This window comes from Xyrauchen texanus, chromosome 37, assembly GCF_025860055.1.
Source record: "Xyrauchen texanus isolate HMW12.3.18 chromosome 37, RBS_HiC_50CHRs, whole genome shotgun sequence".
NCBI lineage: Eukaryota > Metazoa > Chordata > Actinopteri > Cypriniformes > Catostomidae > Xyrauchen > Xyrauchen texanus.
The window spans coordinates 17,133,819-17,158,790 of record NC_068312.1 but is presented as its reverse complement, the minus strand read 5'-3'; the positions used below and the strand labels follow the sequence as shown (position 1 = coordinate 17,158,790).

General features: G+C 37.6%; 1 protein-coding gene across 6 annotated transcripts in view; it reads right to left on the bottom strand.

Moving 5' to 3' along the window:
* The window catches only part of LOC127631166 (GTPase-activating protein and VPS9 domain-containing protein 1-like), a 63,164-nt gene extending 39,560 nt beyond the window's left edge, over positions 1-23,604 (bottom strand). For all 6 annotated transcript variants that reach the window (XM_052109177.1, XM_052109179.1, XM_052109182.1 and 3 more), the window contains exons 1-3: positions 23,431-23,604; positions 6,130-6,334; positions 489-756 (exon numbers count right to left, since the gene is read on the bottom strand). In XM_052109177.1, coding sequence (XP_051965137.1) covers positions 489-756; positions 6,130-6,314 — 453 coding nt within the window. In that variant the 5' untranslated portion in view covers positions 6,315-6,334; positions 23,431-23,604. The remainder of the gene's footprint in view (positions 1-488; positions 757-6,129; positions 6,335-23,430) is intronic.
* Between the last annotated feature and the right edge of the window lie 1,368 nt (positions 23,605-24,972).

The window sequence follows — 24,972 nt, the reverse complement described above, 5'->3', positions numbered from 1 at the left end:
TCATAAGGTTATAAGGTAGTCTGAAGGCATTTTTGGACTACCAGGCATTATTTGCTGCACAAATCATATTAAATTCTAATATAATGCCAATAAAAGATGTAATAATTACTTTGTGTCCCTGTAGCTCAACTGGCAGAGCATTGCATTAACATCACCAAAGTCATGGCTTCGATCCCCAGGGAATGCATAGCCTAATACAATGTATATGCTGAATGTGCAGTAAGTCACTTTGGATAAAAGTGTGTGCCAAATGCATAAATGCAAAAATTAAGGTATCATTTTTGTACATAAGCAGTGGTCAACCAATCTGAATTCTTCAATGGCCAATCTCTGATATCTAACCAGAGAGCCCAAAGGGCAAACATAATGCCAATAGGCAATGAAATTACAACTTATTTTTAAACTGAAAATGTTATGTTAATTGGCCAAGCAGGCACAGTTCTTGGGCAATGCAGATAATCTCAAAATAATGCATATATTCCATTTACCTGCAGCAGGTAGCTTTCATCCTCTTGCATGATGCAGTTTCCATAGAGTGAGGTGAAAACTGTGTATATGACTCCCTGTGTGTGCTCATGATTGAGTCTCTCTCCTGCCACCAGACAAGAGGCCACCAACCGCGGATTCTCCCTCAAACGGCCCAAGAACTCCCCATAGATGCTCTCCTGAAAGCCTAGTGTCTTATAACCATCCACAAACTGTGTGTCCTCCAGCACTTTGGCATGCTGGCAGCATTCTGCTGGGGAGGCCTCCGCACTTGGGGGAAGAGAGGAGGGATAGTCAGAGAACTGAGTCTCGGTGAGTAAGAAATTTCACAACATATTGGGAGAATAGTATTGTAGACCATGCTTGCTCATCTGCTTCAGGTCAAACAGATTTTGGCCAGGTTACATAAAGAGAGCATTTTTCTACTATGCAGAAACGCACTTCACTCATAAATTGTATTTATTAAATTTTTTTTCGGGAATTTACCATAAATTGGCTCATATCTTGTTACTGATTAAATTCACTGGGTAGCTTAAAACCAAAATCATATTTTGCCCCTGAAATCCATGGGATTAAAATTAGAGATGCACCGATTGCAATTTTCTTGGCCGATTTCGATTTCCGATTTCTTGCACGTGTGACCTGCCGATACCGATTTTTTCAGATTCCGATTTTCTTTCTAAGACCTATTATTGACCACATATACAAACAAAATCTACCTTTCTTCAATGCTAAATTTTATTTTCATAATAAAATAAATTATTAAACATTACAATTTCCCCCAAACTGCACTAAGTTACAGGATCTTCTCTCACTTAAACAACTCTCAAAATAAAGTGCTCTGTGTCTAGAAAGAGGTAGAAATAACAATTAACTGCAAATGAATTGCTTTATATAACATATGTCATTTTCCACTATTTTTATAAATGGACCTTTTTCTCTTTATTACTCATCTAACAAAACCATTCCAAAGATCTGAAAAACTGAAGTGTCCAATATGCTCAACTTACGTTAGATGTCCAAATATCAGTTGTAAAACTGAGCACTGCTTCGGGAACGGCTTGCATATCTGTCAACACTCCCGTTTTTCCCGGGAGTCTCCTGTTTGTTATTTCTCCCAAAAAAACTCCCGTAATTTGTACGGCCCAAACCACATTATATGAATAATCACATCAATATATTATTCCAAGGTGGTCCAGTTGCCAGATCTTGAATGAAACGCATCCTACTCACACAATCGACACATTGTGTGAGTAGGATGCGTTTCATACACATTACAAATCATTTATGACCATAACCTGGCAACCTACAACCAATTTGCGCCGTTGATATCTGCGCAGGCAGTAGACGCGGGATGTTAAATCAAGCATCACTGGTAGAGGGGAGGAGAAGACTCAGCTGGTGCTCCGGTGAAAATAAACAAAATATACATGTACATTTAACAACAGCTGGATGGAAGAATTGAATTTCATATCCCGAAGCCATATCGACAATGCCCACGCCTTTTGCAATGTGTGTCGCACTGATTTTAATATCGGACACGGTGGGAAAAATTATGTTAAATCACAACAGCACAATCTGTATGTATTTAGCCTGCCTCTGCCATTCAGCACCCCACTTCCCCTCTCCCGGATTTGTGTACCCAAATGTTGACAGATAACAGGCTGCGTGTGTTACATGACACGAGATTAAACAACTCGGGCAACACGACGTCGGAAAGTACCTCATACTCTGTATCGAGGAAATGTATCATATTTCTGAAGCCTTTGTCCTCAACTATGGAGAACAGCTGGTCATCCAGGGCCATGAATTCCATAATTTTCCTCATAATTGCTTTGGTCTTTTTCGCTGCTCATACCAAGGGATGATAAGAGAGGCTGCTGACTTGTGGCTGGCTCTGAGCTCTGACTAGCTTTAGCCGCTTTCAATTTTTAGCTTTTTTTTTAAAATGGGCATTTTCAGCTGGGTGATGGTGTTTTAAATGTCTAATTAGGTTTGTTGACCCAAAAGTTATTGTGGTGGTTCCCCCACGGTTTACTTTGGCCTTACAATTATTACACATTTCGAACTTTATGAATTCTTCATAAAGAAAGATCTTCCACGCTAATGACATGTTTACATGCGGCTGTGACGTTATTGCCTACGCCGCTGGCAACAAAACGGATTTGTATTAAAGGCTTGGAATCGGTAAGACGTGAGGCTGACCGGCCGGTTACCGGTCCGGGCCGAGCATGCGGAAAATCGTCTAATTCCGGTCCCTGGCCGGTCGATCCGTGCATCTCTAGTTAAAATGGACCAGAGAGAAAAACATGGAAAAATAAAGTTTGCTGTCTTGCTGGAAGTTAGGGGTGGGTTGTTATATGGGAATGTTATATCATGATAACGATATATATCAAAATAGTAAAGTTTTTCTAAAAAAAAAAAACTAAAATCAATATAAAAATACTTATTAAATAACCATAATGTTATGCCTATTTTTGAATAATCACATCAGTGAATGAAACACATTATAAATGAAAATGACCGTTATTTAATTTTCTCTTTATATGGAATTTGACAAACATACTCAAAGTAAAAGAAAATAAAACTAAAAATCAATTTGGCTACATTTCGTATTATGCCACATTTCAGTCTGATGTTGTTGATTAGTATTATAAACTTTCCTTAAGAAACTCAACATCAAAGCAATGTATTAAAGGAAATAATACATAAATAAATAAAAAATCCAAAGAAAATAAACACTTCATTACACTCTTAATGATTTAAATAATCTCTGTAGAGAATATTTGAACATCTGAAGGCAAATACCTAACATCACTCTAACCAAATTTTATTAAGGGTGATGACACATAATTGTTGGGGCATGATAAATAGTTAATAAATAGATAATAGGGCAGTCTGGTTGTTTGAGATGTTGGACTTCCTCCATAGCACTTTGAGGTTAAAAAAAATAAATAAATAAATAAATAAACTCAAATGACCTCAAATTCAAAGTTTTGTCGTTTGTGTGCGATATTGACAGAAGCAGGTTTAGTGGCGAGACTGATCCTGCCCTGCACTCTCCTGTCTTGAGCTCAAATTGGAAGCCTGCTGGGCTTGCATGCTCCATGTTCAACAATCATGTGTAACACAACTGTGCCGCCATCCTCCAACAGAATAATGTGTACTGCATACGTGTAACAGGAATAGAATGAGGTGAACATTTCTTGCGACGCAGTGGCTATTTTGCATTACCATGATAGAGATGATTATTTTAAATGGTTGTCAAATTTCTACCGGTTTATCCAGTTTATAACCACTCTTGAGGGCAAATTAAAAAGTTGTTTATAAGATCAAAGGGTGTCATTGAAGAGTCATTGATGTTCCACAAACGAGGTTACAATGAGGCACTTACGAGGCACTTACAACGGAAGAGAATGTGGCCAAATTTTAGAGGGTTTAAAATGGCAGAAATGAAGCTTCTAATTTTATAAAAGCACTTACATTAATTCTTCTGTTAAAACTGATTTATTATTTGAGCTGTAAAGTTGTTTAAATTGTCCTTTTTAGTCATTTTAGGTTTGTTGACATTACATCATCATGGCAACAAAGTTGTAAATTTGGCTATAACTTTACACAGAAAATGTTAGTAAGTGATTTTTATCACACTAAAATAATGTTAGCATGAATGCTGTTTTTTAAAACAGTGAGTATTTTAATGTTAAAAAATTGGCCTATTTCACTTCCATTGTAAGTGGCTTACTGTAAACAAGATTTCTTTTTTAAAGAAAAGGAGGGACGACTCAAAATAAATTGTGGTAATCAATATAATGCCACAAATGTTGTTGATTTAGCTTGACTTGGATTGAACCCGGAATACTTCCTCAAATAAAAACTTATTTTTTATCAGGGAGACATAGTCTTTCTCAAGAATCGTGATTTGTAATAGAATCAGTTTTTTTCCTACCCATATTAAGCATATAAATCTGAGATGGAGTTTGTGGAGTGCTCCCATATCGCAGACCTGAAAACAGCAGCACATCATGAGCTCTGCATGTGCTGTAAAAGTGTGTGTCAACAAAACAGTGAGCATTCACTGAAACATGCCGTGCATGCACACTACTTATTTACTTACTAAAATCAGTCATATGAACTACTTTAATGGGTTTTTATGATTCTTTTATGTCCTTTTTGGAGCTTGACAGTACTGACTATGACTTACGGTATCAGATTTGAATCAGGCTCATCAGATCGATACCAGATCCAGTTAAAATATCAGTTTCGGAGTAGTGCATCCTTAGATTATATAACTCCAAGTGAAGAGCAAATGGGCCACGATGACTGATAATCTCAACCATCAAAACAACCTTAGATTTACATTTGAAAGACTTGACAAGACCGATTTTCTTTTTTGCATAGCCATATTTCCTACTGAAACAGTAAGCTTGGGCAGGGCATAATATAGGGCTCATCCCCCCTTTTTTTAAGGTTTAGTTCACCCCAAAATAAAAAAAAAACAGTCTCTCATTATTTACTCACCGTCATGATATCCTAGGTGTGTATGACTTAATTTCTTCAGCAGAACTATCTAAAAATATCTTAGCTCAGTAGGTCCTTAAAATGCAAGTGGTTGGTAATCAGATTTTTTTAAGCATCTAAAAGAAAATCAGCATGAGCACCTCATGTCTTCTGCAGCGCTATTTTCAACTGAGTAGTAGGAATGCTGTACAGAAGCTTTGTTTGTTTTGGTTTCAATCTATATTTGTATTTGTTTGATAACTCACAATGGTGCATTTGTGTGCTTATCCTGGATGCCTCAACCAAAAGAAGGCCGTGAGATTACGTCCGTAATATGCCAACGCAAATGTGTCACACGAGAGACCACATGAACTCAGCACTCTTGTGAATGTGCATTCTGCTGCTGACCAGAAGCAATGGTTTACAGTTAAAAAGTATTAAATATTGATATTTTTCGCACCAAAAGCGATTGTAATGCTTTGAAGACATGTATTTAACCGCTGGAGTCATATGGATGAGGTTTATACTGACTGTCTTTTTTTTTTTTTTTTGGAGCTTAAAATGTCTCATCACCATCAACTTTTATTTTAAAGATCTACTGAGCCAAGGTATTTTTCTTCAAATGTGTTCTGCTGAAGAAAGTAAGTTATATACACCTGGGATATCATGAGGGTGAGAAAATGAAGAGAGAATTTTCATTTTTGGGTGATCTATCCTTTTAGCCAATAGGCTTTAGATACATCACAGGCATGAACCATTATTTGCTATTTACTAGAAGGCAGTTTTTCCAGAAGTAAAAGACTGTACATTTGAAATGTATATAACTGCTAAATTTAATTCTGTCAACTTTAGGAGTAAAATAACATACAGACGGCCTAAATGGTACTTAAATTATGACCTAATTGACAAAAGCCACAAAACTCACATTTTAAATGTCATGTTTAAAGTCTGCAAGAGGTGATATAAAACTACATCAATCAGAAAAACGTGCCAAACCAGAATAATAATTTGGCTGTTTTCCCAGTCACAACCACTGAGCTAATTTCACAATGTTGATTCCAGTTAAGTTGATCTGGTAATGAGTGGAGTCATGCAAGAAAAGCACAAGGAGAGACTCCTGGTTGTACTGGTCTAGAGTGCACTCACCTGGTGAGGATGAGGCGGTCAAGGTTGATCCTTTGCTGTTTGGCTATCCAGGCTGTGCGGTAGAGCTTCTCTGCTGTCTTTAGCACCTCATTGTTCAACCGCTGGATGAGCTGCTTCTCAGATGTCACATACAGACGCTCCTGCTTCAGGTGGTGGGCCAGAGTGTGAATGTCTGGCTTCACCATCGTTCAGCTCAGCCACGGTGCTGTGGATGAACAACAAAAAGCAAACAAGTGAGATTATAACTGCATTGCATCTGCACTACATCAGCTGAATATGACTGAAATCAGGGATGGGACAATATATATAGAATTTTGAAAAAGCAAAAACCAAAAGTCTGTTGCTTCTACACTATATACAGGGTTCGCACAAGGTTCTTAAACTGCTTAAAGTGCAAGTCAATTTAGCTTTTAGAAACTTGTGGAATACCTGGAGAAGAAATTCAAACAGAACACTTATTCCATGCAATGTCTATATCAAAGATGAGATGGAAGCGCTCTATTCATCATTGAATAATGTGACTTAATATCCACATTATATTATTATGGTTCAGTTGTTGATCAAAAAGTAAAAAGAAACATAAATTTTAATCATACAGCATGGATGTGTGTGTGTGGTAAACCGTTGGTATGACTATTCACAAATAGACACAGCATTCCAGTTATTCACCTAACAGGGCTACAGACTGCGACTAAAATGGTCGCAAATGCGACCAAAAATAATTTATTGCAACAATCATTTATAATCTAGTCGCCACTAGCAGGGTTGTGTGCGTTCATCAGCGGTTCCATCAGTTAACAATGTGCGAGTTATTGAATATATTTTAGAATGCGCACAACCACGGCTTTTCCCTCATTCAGTTTCTGACGAGTTTGATGCACCGCACGCAACAGTCTTGTGAACAAATGTTTTTCATGAACCACCCAAAAAGAACTGAGGATCAGTCCTGAGATCACAACTGGGAGCACCTAGACATTTCAAAATAAGTGTCCAATGTGTATTTCAGGCTACTTTATAATTAAAAGTCCTGCATCGTGTACCACTTTTTTCCTTCTGGTAATTATTGATTGGGATTGGAAAAAGCACAATAAACTGCATCTGGGTTTTCATTCAATTTGCATTCCTGTAGTCTCTGTGTCTGGGGCCATCTGGTAAACAGTAAAGACTAAATTATAGAATAAAATAAGTCCCTCAATTGTCCTAAGTGTCAAAAGCTTGATTTTGTGTGTGTGTGTATAGTATAATATATATATATATAAATAAACACACACACACACACAAAATCAAGCTTTTGACACTTAGGACAATTGAGGGACTTCTGAGGTACACAACTGTTACACAAGGTGCAATCACTCATTGATACTCAAGAAGACAACATCCTACTATAAGCATTTTATACTTTATGTAAATATCTGTAATGTAGATTCTGAAGAGCAGTACTACATAAAAAAAAATCTTTTATCTCTTATATTTGAAAAAATTATGAAAGGGGTGTGAACATTTATGAGTCAAAAGGGGATGTAAACTTATCTCAACTATATATACACCATTTAGTAAACGTGCGATTAATGGGTTATCAGCTGGTATTCTGAACAGCAATCCAAATCAAGAAAATCTGCATTTTGGCTACTAAAAACAGCCATTTGGCTTCTTAATATTTCAGTTTAGCCTAAGTCATTTTTTTTTTGTCTGGAGCCCTGCCTAATGAAATAAGCAAATGAAGCTGTAAAATTGCAACAGATAAGGTCAATAAACAGAGTGGCTAAATAGCACAAATCCAACTGTGTAAAACAAATAATCATGCCAAACAGAAAGACTGCTCCATTTCCTCTGAGGGGGGAGAGAATAGAGCAATTTTCATTCAGGGAACTTACAAGCCCATAAACATGGACATGCAGCATAAGAAAATTGCATGAATTTCATATTGTCCAAAGGGCATGCTGAACTAAAGCATTTTAAAATTACTTCACCTTTTTGTAACATAGTCAGCACAAAGCAAAGGCAACTGCACACTAAGCTTTGGCGTGTTTCATTTAACCCCATTAAACTTCAGGTAAAAAAAAAAAAAAAAGAGGAATGGAAGGAATCACTTCTACTTTTCAGTTCTATGTGTAATAGGGACGTGTTGACAGATGCGTACCAAAATCACTTTCATTGTAAATGAAGGCAGCTACGGCTATGTTCACACAGGCAGAAAATATTTAAAAAAAAAACTCAAATCAGTTTCGTTTTTTCCATCTCAAACAAGGGAAAGTAAACGTACACACTAAAAATGCATAAAATTCTAATAATTTCCCGGACCATCCTTCACAAAGAGCTATTTGTAAGGCAAGGCAAGTTTATTTATATATCACATTTTATACACAATTCAAAGTGCTTTACATATACATTTTAAAGAAAATACAAGATACATAAAAAAAAAAAAAAAAGTTACGAAAATGAATTAAGAATAAAAAAGTAATAAAATTAATTTGAAAACATTTCAAATGAATAACAAAAAGAATATTCAATTGTTAACACCATCCATAATGGTTGTTAACCTTCCCTGATTAAACAGAGGATAGCCAAAAATTGTAAACACATTGAGAAAAAGTTAAATAATAAAAAAAAAGTAAGCTAAAATGAAAGAAAGACAAAGTAAAATGATTCAGTGAAATCAATAAGTGCAGCACAATGCTCAGTCAGAATATGCACAGCTGAACAGATGTGTTTTCTGTCTGGATTTAAATGTGGCTTCTGTTGGGGTACATCTAAACTCTTCTGGAAGCTGGCTCCAGCTTCGGATGGCATAATAGCTAAATGCTGTCTCACCTTGTTTTGAATGAACCATATGTAGGTCTAACTGACTTGCTACTAATTATCTGAGAGGTCTATTCAACAAGCATATCTGAAATGTATTTAGGTCCAAGGATATTAAGTGATTTATAGATGAGTAATAGTACTTTAAAATAAATTCTAAATGTAACAGGAAGCCAGTGTAAAGACCTGAGGACTGGAGTAATGTGCTCAGATTTTTTGGTTCGGGTGAGAATCCTTTGTTTGTGTGTGTGTGTGTGTGTGTGTGTGTGTGTGTGTGTGTGTTGAGGACCTTGGAGTCAAGGTATGTATTCATCTTTGGAATTTCACCTTTGTTACCATATACAATGACCTCTGTCTAGTCATTGTTTAATTGAAGGAAGTTTTGGCACATCCAACTTTTAATTTCATCAATGCACTGGCACAGAGAGCCTATGGGGCTGTAGTCATTTGGTGATAGGGCAAGATGGATCTGGGTATCGTTTGCATAGCTATGGTATGCAATTTGGTTCTTTTTCATAATTTGGCCTAGTGGGAGCATATACAGGTTAAACAGGAGTGGTGCAAAAATTAAGCCTTGAGGGACATGACATGGATGTCATAGTTGCCCATGTTCACATAGTAACCCCTAACTTCTAGATATGACCTGAACCAGCTGAGGAATGTCCCAGAGAGCCCTACCCAGTTTTCCAATCTGTCTAGGAGAATGTTGTGGTCAACAGTGTCAAAAGCAGCACTGAGATCTAATAATACCAGCACTGACATTTTGCCTGAATCAGTATTTAGCCGAATATCTTTAATGATCTTTATGAGTGTCATCTCTGTGCTATGATGTGGTTGGAAATCAGACTGTAAATTGTCAAAGTAGCCATTTGAGATTAAGAATTTGTTCAGCTGTTTGAAAAAACTTTATGATTTTGTCTATGAAAAGGAAGATTTAAAATTAGTCCGTAGTTGTTCAATATTGAGTTTAGATTGCGCTTTTTAAGAAGGGGCTTGACAACTGCAGTTTTCAGGGACTTCAGAAATAGGCTTGAAAGGAGTGATGCATTTACTATTTCTAACAGATCTTGTTCCAGACAGTTAAAGACATTTCTGAAAAAATTTGTGGGGAGTGTGTCAAGACAGCAGGTTGAAGATTTAAGATGCTGTACTATTTCTTCCAGGGCTTTGCCATCAAATTCCTCAAAATCAGACATAGTGACTAATTTCTGAAGTTTTTGTTGTGGGTGCTGTCTGACCTCAGTGCAACATGAGGACGAGTTGATCACCATTCTAATATAATTTATCTTCTTAATGAAAAAGATGCTAACTCGTTGCATTTTCTGTCAGAGAGCATTTCATAGGCAACCTGTGTTGGGGGGTTTGTTAGTCTATCTACAGTAGCAAAAAGAGTGCAGGTGTTGTTTATATTGCTGTTAATAATGTTTGAGAAGGTCTACCTAGCTGTGCCATATTCCAAATGAAATGAAAGCCATGAAAAGCATGGAGGCTGTCTTTATAGATATTATAATGGACTTCAAGTTGTGGTTTCCACCAATTTCGTTCTGCTTTCCTACATTTTCTTTTCATGTTTTTCACTGCATTTTGTTTCTCCATGGCGCTTTACGCCTGCCAGTGATCATCCGGATGCGGTAATTTATGGGATCATAATGCCATCAATGGCATTTTTAACTTTTGAGCTCAAGTTATCGAGGAGATCAACAGATATACTTTTTCAAATATTTTAACCTTGATAAATTGCATACTAGTGTTCTCATTTATGTACCTCTTTTTGTCAGAGACAGATCTAACTTCAGTGACAGGAGAAAACAATATTTCAAAGAAAATATAGAAATGGTCAGATACCACAACATCCTTAATAATAGTGGAGGGAATGTCAGACCCTTGCTAATTAGCAGAGCGAGTGAGTCCGCGATTGGTATGGGTCCAAACATAGAGCACAGTCACAAAGGAAAACAAGAGAATGTGCGACAAAATGCAGCCCAGATACACCATAAATCAAGAACGGGCCTCTAAACATCCATGCACCAGCCCACAAACAGACAGGACCTCGGCCATCAATTACGGAATATCAGTGCATCCGAGGCCTCTTCGACTGCTCACTGCTGATCCAGCTGAACTTCTTGTCTTCCTGCCAAATAAAGCACATCACTGTGCTCAGTCACTGTGTTTTTGTGGTATGTGAAGGTTTAGCTTTAGGGCAGATGAAAAGGCCACTTATTTACCCAAGTTTCTACTTTATTTTGAGAAGTTCTGAAAATCTGAAGTAATGCCTTTTGGGCTTTATGTGCCAATATGTTTATGACTAGTCAAGGTATGTACTGGGTCACAGACTTTACTAAGTAAGCTTCAAATAAGCTTAAAAAGGGAAAACTAGTGAAAATAAAGCACACGATTACGCCTAGCATTGACTGGACCATAATGGGTCTAAACCAGAGATAAATTCCTGCCTTGCCAAATTTCTGGGATAGGGAATGGAAGTAACAGGAACATTTCAAGACATAGTTGGTCTCTATTCCATTTTGAAGATCAGAACATCTATCGAATGTGTCATGATTAGCTTGAACAATTTGGCCTTTAGCTATCTGAAAATGAGGAGTAGAATACTGCAAGTTATTATGCAGCAGTTACTGCACACAAAGACAGATGTTTGTGTGGAGGTAAAAAACAAGATGACAGTATACCGCGCAATACACTAACTATCAATATCAGCAGCCAAAAGCACACAAGCAACTAAAGCCCTGGGATTCATCTAATTTCTCTTTTTTCAGTCTCTGAACTGCAAATGATTCTCTTTTTATCAACACTGAAAGGCACACTTTCTAAAAGCGTTGGGAACAGGAGGAAGGATTTATTTTCAGTTCCTCTTTTATAGAGAGCTGCGTTTGGATTAGATCTGACAGTATTTGAGCAGGTAGAGTGGACACAGATCTGAAGAGGAATGGAAAGTTGTGTGTAATGGTGTTTAGTGTAAGAGAACAGAATGTTTTTTAAAATAAGCATTTTAAGGCACATATCTGAAGTCTAAAAGCACCAAACTTTCACAGCACTCTTCTCATAGTTTGTCTGAGATATTCAGTTTGAGAAAGACCAACCGGAAGCACTCAGCAAGATCTGCATGCCACTCTCAGGTTAGGTAGTGAGATACCTAACCAAGGATCCGTTTTTCATTTCTTCTTCCGCATTGTGTCTGGCTAAGCCGATGTTCCCAGTGCATGACAGTAAGTAGCTCTGTGGAAAATAATTCACACATTCTAAATGCAACATCAGACTCTTATGTTTACAAAGTACCAGACCCGGCCACCCCTGAGAGAAACTACCCACACACACACCATTCAGGCTTTGTTCAGCAGTGCGTGTGGTGTGACTTCATATTTGTAGTGCACTGAAACAGCAGCATTGTGTATGTTGTGACTGATCAAGGAAACAATCGAGGAAAGGGGGCAGTTAAAGGAGAAAAGTCATTTCAATGCCATAACGTCACCAAATGGAAATAGAAATTGGAAGACAAACAGGTTTCTTGAACACCGCTTCATCAGCTACTGGTCAGACAAACAGGTGGTGCAGTCTCAAACTTACACCACCGGTTGAGCAAATGTTGCTATGTTGGTCTGGCCATGATGTTTAAACAATCAGAGCAATATTTGATAGAGCCACTGAGCAACAGTTTACAATTTTCGGGGAAATCAACTTACAAATGGTATACATATAGTAATCTCTGCATATTCAGCTGGGATAGACTAATGGATTTTAACACATTCAACATGACCATTTGGGGATGGGATGTGGGATGAGACATTCTCTCAGTGGCCTGGCATCCCAACCACATTTCCATTTAAAACTACCTAACTGTGCATGCAAAATATCAATCAGTGCAACTCATCCTGAAAGCTTTTTCAGTGTGTTCAGATCTGCATTCTTCTGCTTATGCTGGTATCTGGTAGACCACTGAATATCCAATAGCCAAGCACTAAATCTTTCTCAGAAATCTATTTCATTTCAATGGACTTGGTTCAAATGAGGCTGTGGGGGAGTCCTGAACTGAAATTGCTCCTAAACAGGATGCTTTCTTCACTCTTTTTGAGAAATATTATCTCTGTGGTTTAAATAAATTGTTTAACAAGCAAATCTGAGGACCTTAGCATATATGCCAAGATAAAAACCACATGCACTGCTTTCTCTCAGGTCATCAGTGACTACATTTACATGGACAACAGAAAGCGGTTTATTTTGAGAAAGAGCCATTCCGGTTTACATGCGCATAAGCAGTATAATCTATACTCCTGTATACATGCGGCTCCGTCGGTAGGCGGCTTTCTCCACAGCGACGTAATTTCCATGTGACGTCTGTGTAAATAACAAACATGGCATTTGAGGTAGACTTTGCGATTTTATTCTCTGTTGCTTTGCTTTATTTCCAGATATTTCAAGGTTGCTGTGTTCGTTTTTTTTTTTTCACTTTCCATTGCGACCAGCTACAGTGGAATTGCGCTGCAATAGTGGGGTTTCTCTTTTACAAATATTTCTGGGATTTTTACGTAAAAGGGAATGTATGTGGATGTGCTTTCCCACTGTATTCCAGAAATTTTGAATTGTTTCCTATGACTTGGTATGCGTTTACAAGACCACATAAACCGCATTGTCCAAGAGAAATGCTGGTGTTAAATCGCTTCCTTTTAATCCCTTAAAATGGCATAAGGAAATCAGCATTCTTGTTTACAGGTTTCAGAAGGCTGCCTTTAGCAAAAACCCTGGAATAAAGTGTTTTCTTAATGTAAACATGGTCATTGAGATTTTACTTTCAATACGAAGTTCACGAACATCATGGACTTTGATACACCTTGTGCATGCTAAATTGAGAAATATCAATGTCATGCTTCAGAAAAATTCTTCAGATGCCGAAGCTCTGAGTTAACAATATATTACAGACTGTATGTGCTGTTACCTTTTTTGTGCTGACTTTGGTCTCCTTCTCTTTACTTCTTTCTCCTCTCCACTCGCTATATTCCCTAGGTGTGTTTGGTTGTACACGCCTCTGAAGCATGGATAAAATTGTGGTTTATCTGAATGTACATAAACTAGAGAAAAAAAGCTGCAGTTTGCACAGACAAATTTCTGTTGTGGCACAAACATTTTTTGGTTGTACCTTCTTGTCGTGAGCTGCCTTTGTTGTTCAGTTCTGAAAAAAAATCCAAAAAGTAAAAAAAACATCTAAATAGTTGCCATAAAATGAAATGCACAAATGTTTTTATTGCCATGAGTCGGGTTATCTTACTGCTAGTTGTGAAACCTCAAAGAAATATCAGTCGAAACAAATTAATAGTGTTGGTATGTGCGCTTGGTATGTGAGAAAATTAATTTGGAAATCTACGTTTACAATCCGTTTGTTTTTCTGGACATGGTTTCTCTGAAAGGCCTCAATAAAGACCAGGTTCCTGATACGATTTGAGAGACACCAGTGCGGTCCAATCTTTTGTTCTGGATAGTGTGTTGCCTTTTTTTGAGAGATACTTATTGTGGTTCTGATGTGCTCGATTGAGATGGGAGTTTTGAAAGTTCTATTGCAAACGTTCTGAGAAGATAACTGGCTTTGTGAAAGTTGGCGTTCATCTGCAGTTACAGTTTTCTGTCCGTCTTAGTAGCATGTTTACTTGTAAAGTTTGAAATCCGGCTATGCAAAAAAAATAAATCACATCATTAGGCTATGCTGTGTGAGGTCACATATGGCAAGAGTGCTAAATGGGTAATGAAACAAACAACAAATTTGCATCTTTTCTAATTTGTAGATTTGTTCTTGCAATGCCACAACAAATTACAGGAATGCAAACTCATGAGGGGTGAAAAAGGCTGGGGATATTTTTTAAAGAATAAGCTAAAAGCACCAATTACAGCTATTTTAATGATTCAAGCTTACAATTGTGCAGAATTAGCAACAAAATAAAGAGTATTTTGGTAAGGCTTGCTTCTGTTTCACAAATGTGTTACATTTTATTAACTGATTATTTCAGTGACCCCTTCTGGAAATGTCCAGAGGTTGCGCTTGGAAATATCTTTATCCATCATTTTGACGAGCTGAGTTGTAAAATTTCCATCATTGTCTATTTTTACCCGTTATGTGCAGCATTAAAAGGAACTAAACATACAAATGGAAAATTTGAAAATGCACATACATACATACATACATACATAGATAGATACATACATGCATGCATAAAATGTCGTAAATGACGGAGAATTTTCTGTTAACGCAACCCCTGGTCTTATGTGCTATGAGTCAGTGAATAATTTTTATTCATTCAGGAGCAAAATCTACCATGACACTTTATAGTGTTTAAGTATTAAAAGGACAAAGCAGATCTATTGTCTTACATCAGTCAGAGCATAATTTTTCCATCCAAAAAGACAATAATAATAGTGAGTTTCAATAACGTCCTTACCTTCTCCTTTATTAAAACTTGCATAGCTACAAATCTACTGACTTCAGTAGAAGGATTATAAACAAAAAGCAGATCTACGGTCTAATTTTCCTAAAGTAGCCTATTTAAACTGCTGAGCATGTGAAAAGACCATAACAATAGACAATAATAATAATAATTTTGAGTTTCAATAATTCTTTCATCATTGTAAAGCTCATTTCTTTTAAAGAGTTGATTTGACGCGTCAACACTCCATTCAATGCCAGCATTGCCCTCCACATGACAAGAGTTGCATGTAAAAAAGTGGGAGGTGTGCACAATAAACATTGAAAACATTTATTTGGAAGAGAGAGAAAAAAAAAAAAAGCTTGCAGTTGCTTTGATTGCAGAAAGTAATAAAAGGACTTGTTTATGTTTAGGTCCAAGCATTTTCTTGGTGAATTAAATTAGTTCAATAACTTCAGATGAAGATGGTTTGGATTTGCGTAGCGTTCCCATGTCTAGTGCTCGGTTGCAAAATTCGGAGATTTTAAAAGATCTACAATCTTATCTGATTATTTGTCTGAGGCATCACGAAGTGAGCTGGTCCAATTGATCCAGTGTTACCCTGACTTGTTTTCTGACGTGCCTTCTCGAACGAATGTCCTGTATCATGATACTGATGTGAACAACCACCCACCGATTAAGCAACAAATAATGATTAAGGATTATCGTGTTAATCCAAATAAATATGCAATTATTCAGACTAAGGTTAAATATTTACTTCAAAATGGTTCAGCAGTCCCAAGTTCAAGTGCTTTGTGTTAACTCTGTGTCCTTGTTCCCAAGAGTGAAGGTTCCGTTTGTTTCTGTACTGACTACAGACAAGTCAACAGAGTTAAGTAGCTTGATTAATTTCCTCTGCCCCGCATGGAGGACTGCGTCAATAAAGTTGGTTCCACCAAAACTCAACTTGCTTAAGAGCTATTGGCAACTCCTCGCGCGGCAGAATTTCTGCATTTGTTACTCACGAAACCCCCTAGAATATACAGCTAAGGCATTTTGGCTTCGAAACATTCGAGCTACATTTCAACGCCTAATGAATTCTGTTTTAGCAAGCGTTCCTAACTGTGGCGTATACCTCGATGATATAGTGGTGTACTCCTCAGAAAGGGTTGATCGTTTGAAAATGCTTTAAGAGAAGCCTTGCTCACTTTGAATCTCTCCAAGTAAGAATTTGGCAAGGCTACATTTACATATTTAGGTAAGGTATATGTAAATGTAAAAAAAAGGGTCAAGGTAAAGTTCGTCCTGTTGCTGCAAAGTTCCAGACTATTTTGGATTTTCCTGCTCCCCAAACCAAGAGAAAGCAGAGCCGGTTTCTTGGTAAAGTGGAATATCACCAGGGTTTTGTAAAACATGCTGGATGTGGATTCGCCTTTAAACAATTTGCTTTGTGTGGTCTGATGTCTGTCATGCTGCATTTGAGTCAGTCAAGTTACTTTTCTGTAGCATTCTTCTTTTGTCTGCCCCTGATTTTTCTTTGACCTTTAAACTTGGTTGATTTAAGAGCTGCTGGAGCCAGTGCAGTTCTTTTGCAGGAGGATGCACATGGAGTTGACCATCCCTTCTGCTATTTCAAGGAAGTTTTTGAAACATAAGCTTCGTTTTAACACTACTGAAAAGAAGGCATTGGGGCTCTTTTTAGCTCTGCAACACTTCAAGGTAGGCCTATATGTTGGCTCTAGCTCATTGCCTGTAGTTGTTAGGGCTGGAAATTGCCACAGGCCTCCCGATTCGATATTACAATGATATTTCCTAGGCGATTCGATATGTATTGTGATATTGCAATTCTGTTAGTATTGCGATTAGATTTTTTAAAATAAAAACATCATAAAAATATTTTTTTTTAAACTTTGTTAACTTGACAGTTTTCACTCCGTAACGTACAATGATCAGCCACAACATTAAAACCACTGACAGGTGAAGCGAATAACATCTATTATCTCATTACAATGGCACAAGTCTGTCAAACAGTGGGATATATTAGGCAGCAAATGAACAGTCAGATCTTGAGTTTCATGCGTAGGAAGCAAAATTCGGTAAAATTAATATTTTCCTAATGAACCTATTTAAAAGTCCCCTGTATAATTAACAGCATTAGCTGGGAGATAATTTATTTTATAAGCAAAATGGATACTATAACTGAAATAAACCAATATGAATCGATATTGGAGCGAATCGAAACAGGAATTGATTCGAGAGCTTCTGAATCGGAATTAACATGTTTGGCCATGTCATTAATCAATTTTTCAATTTCTTTTTTTTTCCCCTTTCACAAATTCCATATCTAACAGTTTAATTCAATGTTATCATTAAAGTGTGTCTAAACAAATTCAATAAAACTTTAATTACATGAAAGTAGAACAATTATCAGTAATTTTCAACAACATTGCATCATTTTAATACAAGAAGTGTTAACAGATAATCAAAATACAACGGTCAAATAAAGTGCTGCACAACAGAGCATTACAGATGTGTGGTTTTGCTTAATATAATACAATTATAATATTATTACACAGTAAATAATACATATAGAGTGGTGATATATTGGTCACATTTTTGTCTATTTAAATGGGACACTTATTTTGACGGAACTCTTATTTTGACGATTTACCTAGCAATGCCGATTCAAGATTCACAGAGAAGGAAGAGCAGATTGCTGGAGACTCAGAACAAATTTAAACTGTTTTTTTTTTACAAGTGAGTACTTGAGCCCAGTATCGGACCGGATTCCAACACCAGTATCAGGACATCCCTAATGAATTCCCTGGCTGTTAGATTACAGTTGAAGTCAGAAGTTTATATACACCTTATCCAAATATATTTAAACTCAGTTTTTCACAATTCCTGACATTTAATCAAAGAAAACAATCCCGGTCATAGGTCAGTTAGGATCACTACTTTATTTTAAGAATATGAAATGTCAGAATTATAGCAGAGAGAATTAATTATTTCAGCTTTTATTGCTTTCATCACATTTACAGTGGGTCAGCAGATTACATACACTTTGTTAGTATTTGGTAGCATCGCCATCGTACTTGGGTCAAATGTTTTGGGTAGACTTCCACAAGCTTCTCACAACAAGTTGCTGGAATTTTGGCCCATTCATACAGACAAAATTGGTGTAACCGAGTCAGGTTTTTAGGCCTCCTTGCTCACACACACTTTTTCAGTTCTGCCCACAAATGTTCTATCGGATTGAGGTCAGGGCTTTGTGATGGCCACTCCAGTACCTTGACTTTTTTGTCCTCAAGCAATTTTGCCACAACTTTGGAGGTATGCTTGGGGTAATTATCCATTTGGAAGACCCATTTGCAACGGAGCTTTAACTTCCTGGCTCATGTCTTGAGATGTTGCTTCAATAATCGCAACATAATGTTAATTTCTCATTACGCTATCTATTTTGTGAAGTGCAGCATTCCCTCCTGCAGCAAAGTACCCCCACAACATGCTTCATGGTTGGGATGGTGTTCTTCGGCTGGCAAGCCTCACTCTTTTTCCTCCAAACATAAACAGTTATGTAACAGCTAAATTATTGTTTCATCAGACCAGAGGACATTTCTCCAAAAAGTAAGATCTTTGTCCCCATGTGCACTTGCATATATTATAGTCTGGCTTTTTTACGGCAGTTTTGGAGCAGTGGCTTCTTGCTTGCTGAGCAGCCTTTCAGGTTATGTCGATATAGGACTTGTTTTACTGTGGATATAGATACATGTCATCCTGTTTCCTCCAACATCTTAACAAGATACTTTGCTGTTGTTCTGGGATTGATTTGCACTTTTTGCATCAAATCTTTAGGTGACAGAATGAGTCTCCTTCCTGAGCGGTACGATGGCTGCACGGTCCCATCGTGTTTATACTTGTATACTGTTGTTTGTACAGATAAACGTGGTACCTTCAGGCATTTTTAAATTGCTCCCAAGGATGAACCAAACGTATTACTAAGTTATTGGCTTTTTTCTAGAGATGCACTGATCGACCGGCCAGGGACCGGAATTAGCCGATTTTCCGCATGCTCGACCCAGAGACCGGCCGGTCAGCCTCACGTCTTTCTGATCCCAAGCCCGTCCGTTTTGTTGCCAGCGGGTCAGTCAATAACGTCACAGCCGTACGTAAACATGTCATTGGCGTGGAAGATCTTCACTGTGAGTGAAGAATACATAAAGTTAGCAATTTGTAATAATTGTAAGGCCAAAGTAAACCGTGGGGGAAGCACCACAATAACTTTCGGATCAACAAACCTAATTGGACATTTAAAACACCATCACCCAGCTGAAAATGCCCTTTTTAAAAAAGAAGCTAAAAAGGGAAAGCGGCTAAAGCTAGCCAGAGCTCAGAGCCAGCCACAAGTCAGCAGCCTCTCCTATCATCCCTTGGAATGAGCGGCGAAAAGACCAAAGCAATTAGGTGGAAAATTATGGAATTCATGGCCCTGGATGACCAGCCGTTCTCCATAGTTGAAGACAGATGGTTCAGAAATCTGATACATTTCCTCGATACAGAGTAGGTGATACTTTTCCGACATTGCCAGAGTTATTTAATCTAGTGTCATGTCACACACGCAGCCTGTAACCTGTCAACATTTGGGTACACAAATCCGGGAGAGGGGAAGGGGGGTGCTGGATGGCAGAGGCAGGCTAAATACATACAAATTGTGCCGTCAAGCAAAGAAGCAATGAGTTTTAAGGTAGAACTTAAAATAGCTCCATTTCAGTACACATCCTATCAGAAGCTAATTGTCTAAAGGCCTGACATAATTTTCTGGAACTTTCCAAGCTGCTTAAAGACACAATTAACTTGGTGTATGTAAAATTCTGACCAACTGGAATTGTGATATAGTCAATTAACTTGCCAAAACTCTAGTTTGCTATGCATTTACTAATATGAAATCTGAGGAGTGGTTAAAAAATTAGGTTTAATGACTTCAACCGAAGTGTATCTGACTTCAAATATTCGGGGCCTGACAAGTACAGTGGTTCACGGCATCTAACAGTTTGATGTGCCTTTTACAGCTAGACTTTTTATTGAAGCAGTGTCAGGCAGAATCTGCAGAATGACTACTGCCAAATACTCGCCACAACACCTTTAAAAGAAACTTTTGAATTATGAATAATAACAGGAACATTGAACACAGCAGAGGATTTGATGCCTAACAGTGAACAAATGGAACTTGATGGCTGTAACAGTGGTGCATGTAAAGAACTAAAGAGACAAAACTTCTCAGAGAGAAAACATGTTATGTGGAACTCTGCACAAATATAGCTAACTAAACATTTATCTATAAATCACTGTAGTATTAAGATAAATGAGGTTTTTTTTAATGAAATAAAATAGATTTTTTTTATCAGGAAGATGATTTTAAAATCATATTGCTCAAGGATAACGATTTGTAACAGAACCAATTTTTTTCCCAGCCTTAGTAGTTGTGTATACTGATAACAAGCCGCTGATTTTATTTCGAATGCAAAATTCTAACCAGCGCATAATGCGGTGGGCTCCATTGTCCAAGAATTAAACCTTGAAATTTGTTTTAAAAAGTGTAAGGAAAATGTTTTGCTGGATGCTTTGTCCCATTCTTTTCACTACACTTAAATTAATCAATGCTACGCTGATTGAAAATCCACCCAAAACCTTATTGTTGCACACTTAACCGCTTACCCACCCCAGATGGGGCTTAGCAAAGATGAAAAGGCCAAAAGTATTTGCTTATTATCTGACCAAGACAGGCAGATGATCTCAGCCTCTAGTGAATTACAATTTCAAGCAGCTCCCAGAAACAGTCATCTAAACTTCTCATAAGCCATATTTACACTGCAAAGGTGCAATTACACAGACCATTTAATGCTGCTCAGAGAAGACATAAATGGATTTACACAGCAATAAAAACTGCATTAATAATGTTATGAGTTTGATATTTAAAATATAAAATTATGAAAACAGAAACAAATGAAAATATGACGTTATGCTTTTAAATATGAAACTAAATTATGAAATGTATGCTCTATCATAACAACAAACAAAGTTTAGGCCCAAGTCTGCTCTGATGCTGCATTTCACTTACACATTTAAGCAGCTCCTTAACTGCCTTTGATACTAGGGGCTGAGGGGAGTCAAAGCAGGCATAATTTAGTCTGGCTTTTGCCTCTTTACACAGAATTTTGAGCAAAATTACAGGCTCCGCTGTGTAAAGACACCTATAGCTAAGATGTTGAAAAAAAAATTGGAGAAGGCCAACCAAAATTTGCTCAACTGCAGAGATGATGTTTCTAATAAAAATTAAGAAAAATAATGGCCAGGCTACAGCATTCCAATGCAAGTGTTTAATAACCATTGTCCAATATCGAAATACATGTCTACTGAAACACATCATATTTTTTCTAAAATATTTGTTTTTCTAAAATTTGCTAAACACCAACAGTAAGGTGCCAGGGAAAATATGCTAAGGGCACCTCTGACATTCACCTAGTGTGTGGGTGTGTGTACTCTCTCTTTTACACATAAATCACACACAATCTAGATAGAGCATTACACTTCCTAACTCCTTTTCCTGCTGGAAACATCCTGCCTGACCTCAACATCACCTCACAGCATGCCCAGGCAACAGTTTAAGCACTGCCTCATTCACAAGACAGAAAATATCTCCTGCTCTCTCTGTTCACTGTTAAAAATGCAACCCTGTCCATAAGTTGAACTAGTCTCAGACAAAACACTCCAACAAAAACAGCACATTTCACAGAGGGAGAGCTAAATTCTCCTTATGAAATGTCCTTATTCAGCTAGTAGGATTCAGATGGTTCAGATAGTAGGTGTAGTAACATGTGAGGATACACTTGCATTATTAAGTCCCAAAGCTTCAAAAGCCAGTCAAATCCACCATTGACCCAGTGTCACAGCATTGCCATGTTTTGAGGAGAGAGAGAGAGAGAGAGAGAGAGAGAGAGAGAGAGAGAGAGAGAGAGAGAGAGAGAATGGCGACTTCATTCTCCCCCAATGTACAGCTGTATGGGGGTTGGCCAACCAGTTGAAGCATGAACCAGATCGTAAAAGCAGTCAGCCCTCTGCCAGTAAAACACAGCTGAGTGATTTGAAAACAAGAGCGCTCTAGGATGTGGCAGTCTTCGAAGAGAAACAAGACCAGCTTGTGTGTGACAGCATGTGTTTGAGTAAGAAAGCATGTCCAGATCACATCCCTCATATGAAATTACCCAAAAACAGAAGCAATACCCACTCCCCACACCCACAGTGGGAAACACCAACTGACATCTACACACAACAAACAACTTATTTGTACGTGTACTTGGCTTGCGCCAACCATAAAAACGCCCCATCATATACATTTAAAGCAAGGCAACCATACCTTTAGGATGTAGTTAGGTCACTTATTTCCAGACAAATCATAATGTCTGGAAATAAGTGACCAGTATGCAAACACTTGAAATCAGAACGCTGCAAAAAACATTGTAGGAGGTGATCGTGGCTGAGTATTTGACATCTATGACAGTGATCCAAAAACAAGAGAAAAGAGAAGCGTGTGGTAAAAGTAGTTTAAAAAGAAAGACGCGTAAACACGTGAAATCTGAACATTTACGTGACAACAGAAACAAAAAGGAAGCAAATCCATGCACAACACTGAGGCTCTCTGCGCAACAAAAGTATGCGTGTAATACGCAGTCCAAGATAACGACAGAAACCACCTACGGCCTGAAATTGCCAAATAACACAGTAACTTAAACCAAACGAACATGACTGTCACAAAGCAGTGCTTGACTACAACAACAAAAGCTGAAAGCGTCAGTGCCCCAGTGAGCGTCATTTATTGAAGGACTTCGCGAACAATCGTGTTTAAATTATACTAAAATAATACGTGAAATACCTATAACATTAGGGTCCTGAAATCTGCAGTCAGTTAACAATAATCTAAGAGACCGAAATGTGGTTCTGAGTATTTAATTTGGCAGCAAACAGGGTTAAAAACAAAGGTGACAACATGACCGAGACATGCAGGCCAGCGAGCCAGCTAAAGCGGCCGTACAAACGGACTTACCGACTATTCTGACGGCTGGGTGGTAATTACTGTTACAGTCAGGCTGGTTACGCGTTGGTTTTACAGTCAAGTTCTGGTTACAGTCCTGCAAAGGACCTAAATGGTAATGAAAGATTTAAGAAGCCCTCCGTCGTGAGATTTTCTCCTCCCTTTAGCAACAGCCACAGCGGCAGATCACAGCTGTCATCAAACGGGGACGCGCGCCATACGCATGCGCACTTCAAACCTGCGCAGACCTGTTTAAGGAACGTTTTATATATATATATATATATTTATACCTTTTGATTTTTTTAATTAATAACTTGGCTTAAATCGTTAATCATTCATTAAATATATATATATTTTTAAGGTTGTGTTTGATTTCACCGTTCATGTGCATAAGTCAGAATGTATTTTGACCAGCAGGTGTCGCTATGCTTACACATAAGACTGGTAGTACAGTAGGCCTGCTATTGTACCCACTGATATATAGATCTGTGATTGTACCACTTTTGCATATCATTGTTATTTCAATGATATGTTATTTATCAAACAGTTATTTTTGCCACAATTACAAAGTATAAAACAATTATTAATTTTTCTGAATTTTTCAGAAGAAATCGGAAGTTCTAAGCACTAAATCTGTTTATAAAATAGAACACGCTGTGCTCACTACGGAAGCCCACAGGGCACAGCATCATGAGCACAGCAGCTTGCATAAACTGCCGCATGTGTCATTTCTTCTCTAGCTTCTTCAAGACTTTCTGCCCTGTCACTATACAAGAACTGTAGTAACCACTGATCAAACTTCACTTGTTTTTAAGTTAGGCAATGTTTTAACTGTGTCAAACATTAACACAATGTAGCTTGAATATGTGGGAATATCTTGTTTACTTGCTGCCTACTATATGTCTAAAACAATCTTTTTAAATACCTTAGAAAGATACAATGCCAATTGTGTTGGAAATTAACAAGGATTTTTGGCAAAAATGCCACAGAAATTGACATAAATATCCCAAAAATTCTAAATATGGGGTCAAAAAATGCCCACGTAACGAGTTCCAGTATTTTATTAATAATACCTGATATAGATACAATTAGATACACTGACGGCCAAAAGTTTGGAATAATGTTCAGATTTTGCTCTTATGGAAAGAAATTGGTACTTTTATTCACAAAAGTGGCAGTCAACTGATCACAATGTATAGTCAGGACATTAATAACATGAAAAATTACTATTTGAAAATAATTTTCAGAACTTCTCAAACTACAAAGAGTTCTTATAAAAAATCCTCCACATGCAGCAATGACAGCTTTGTTATTCCTTGGCATTCTAGCTGTCAGTTTGTCCAGATAATCAGATTACATTTCACCCCACACTTCCTGTATCACTTGCCATAGATGTGGCTGTCTTGTCAGGTATTCTCACACACCTTACAGTCTAGCTCAGGAGTCACCAACCTTTTTGACATGGAGTGCCATTTCTTATTTTCCTGGTCAATGGCCGTGCCATAGGATGCCAACACCTTGTCTAGCTGATCCCACTAAGCTCAATGGGGTTAA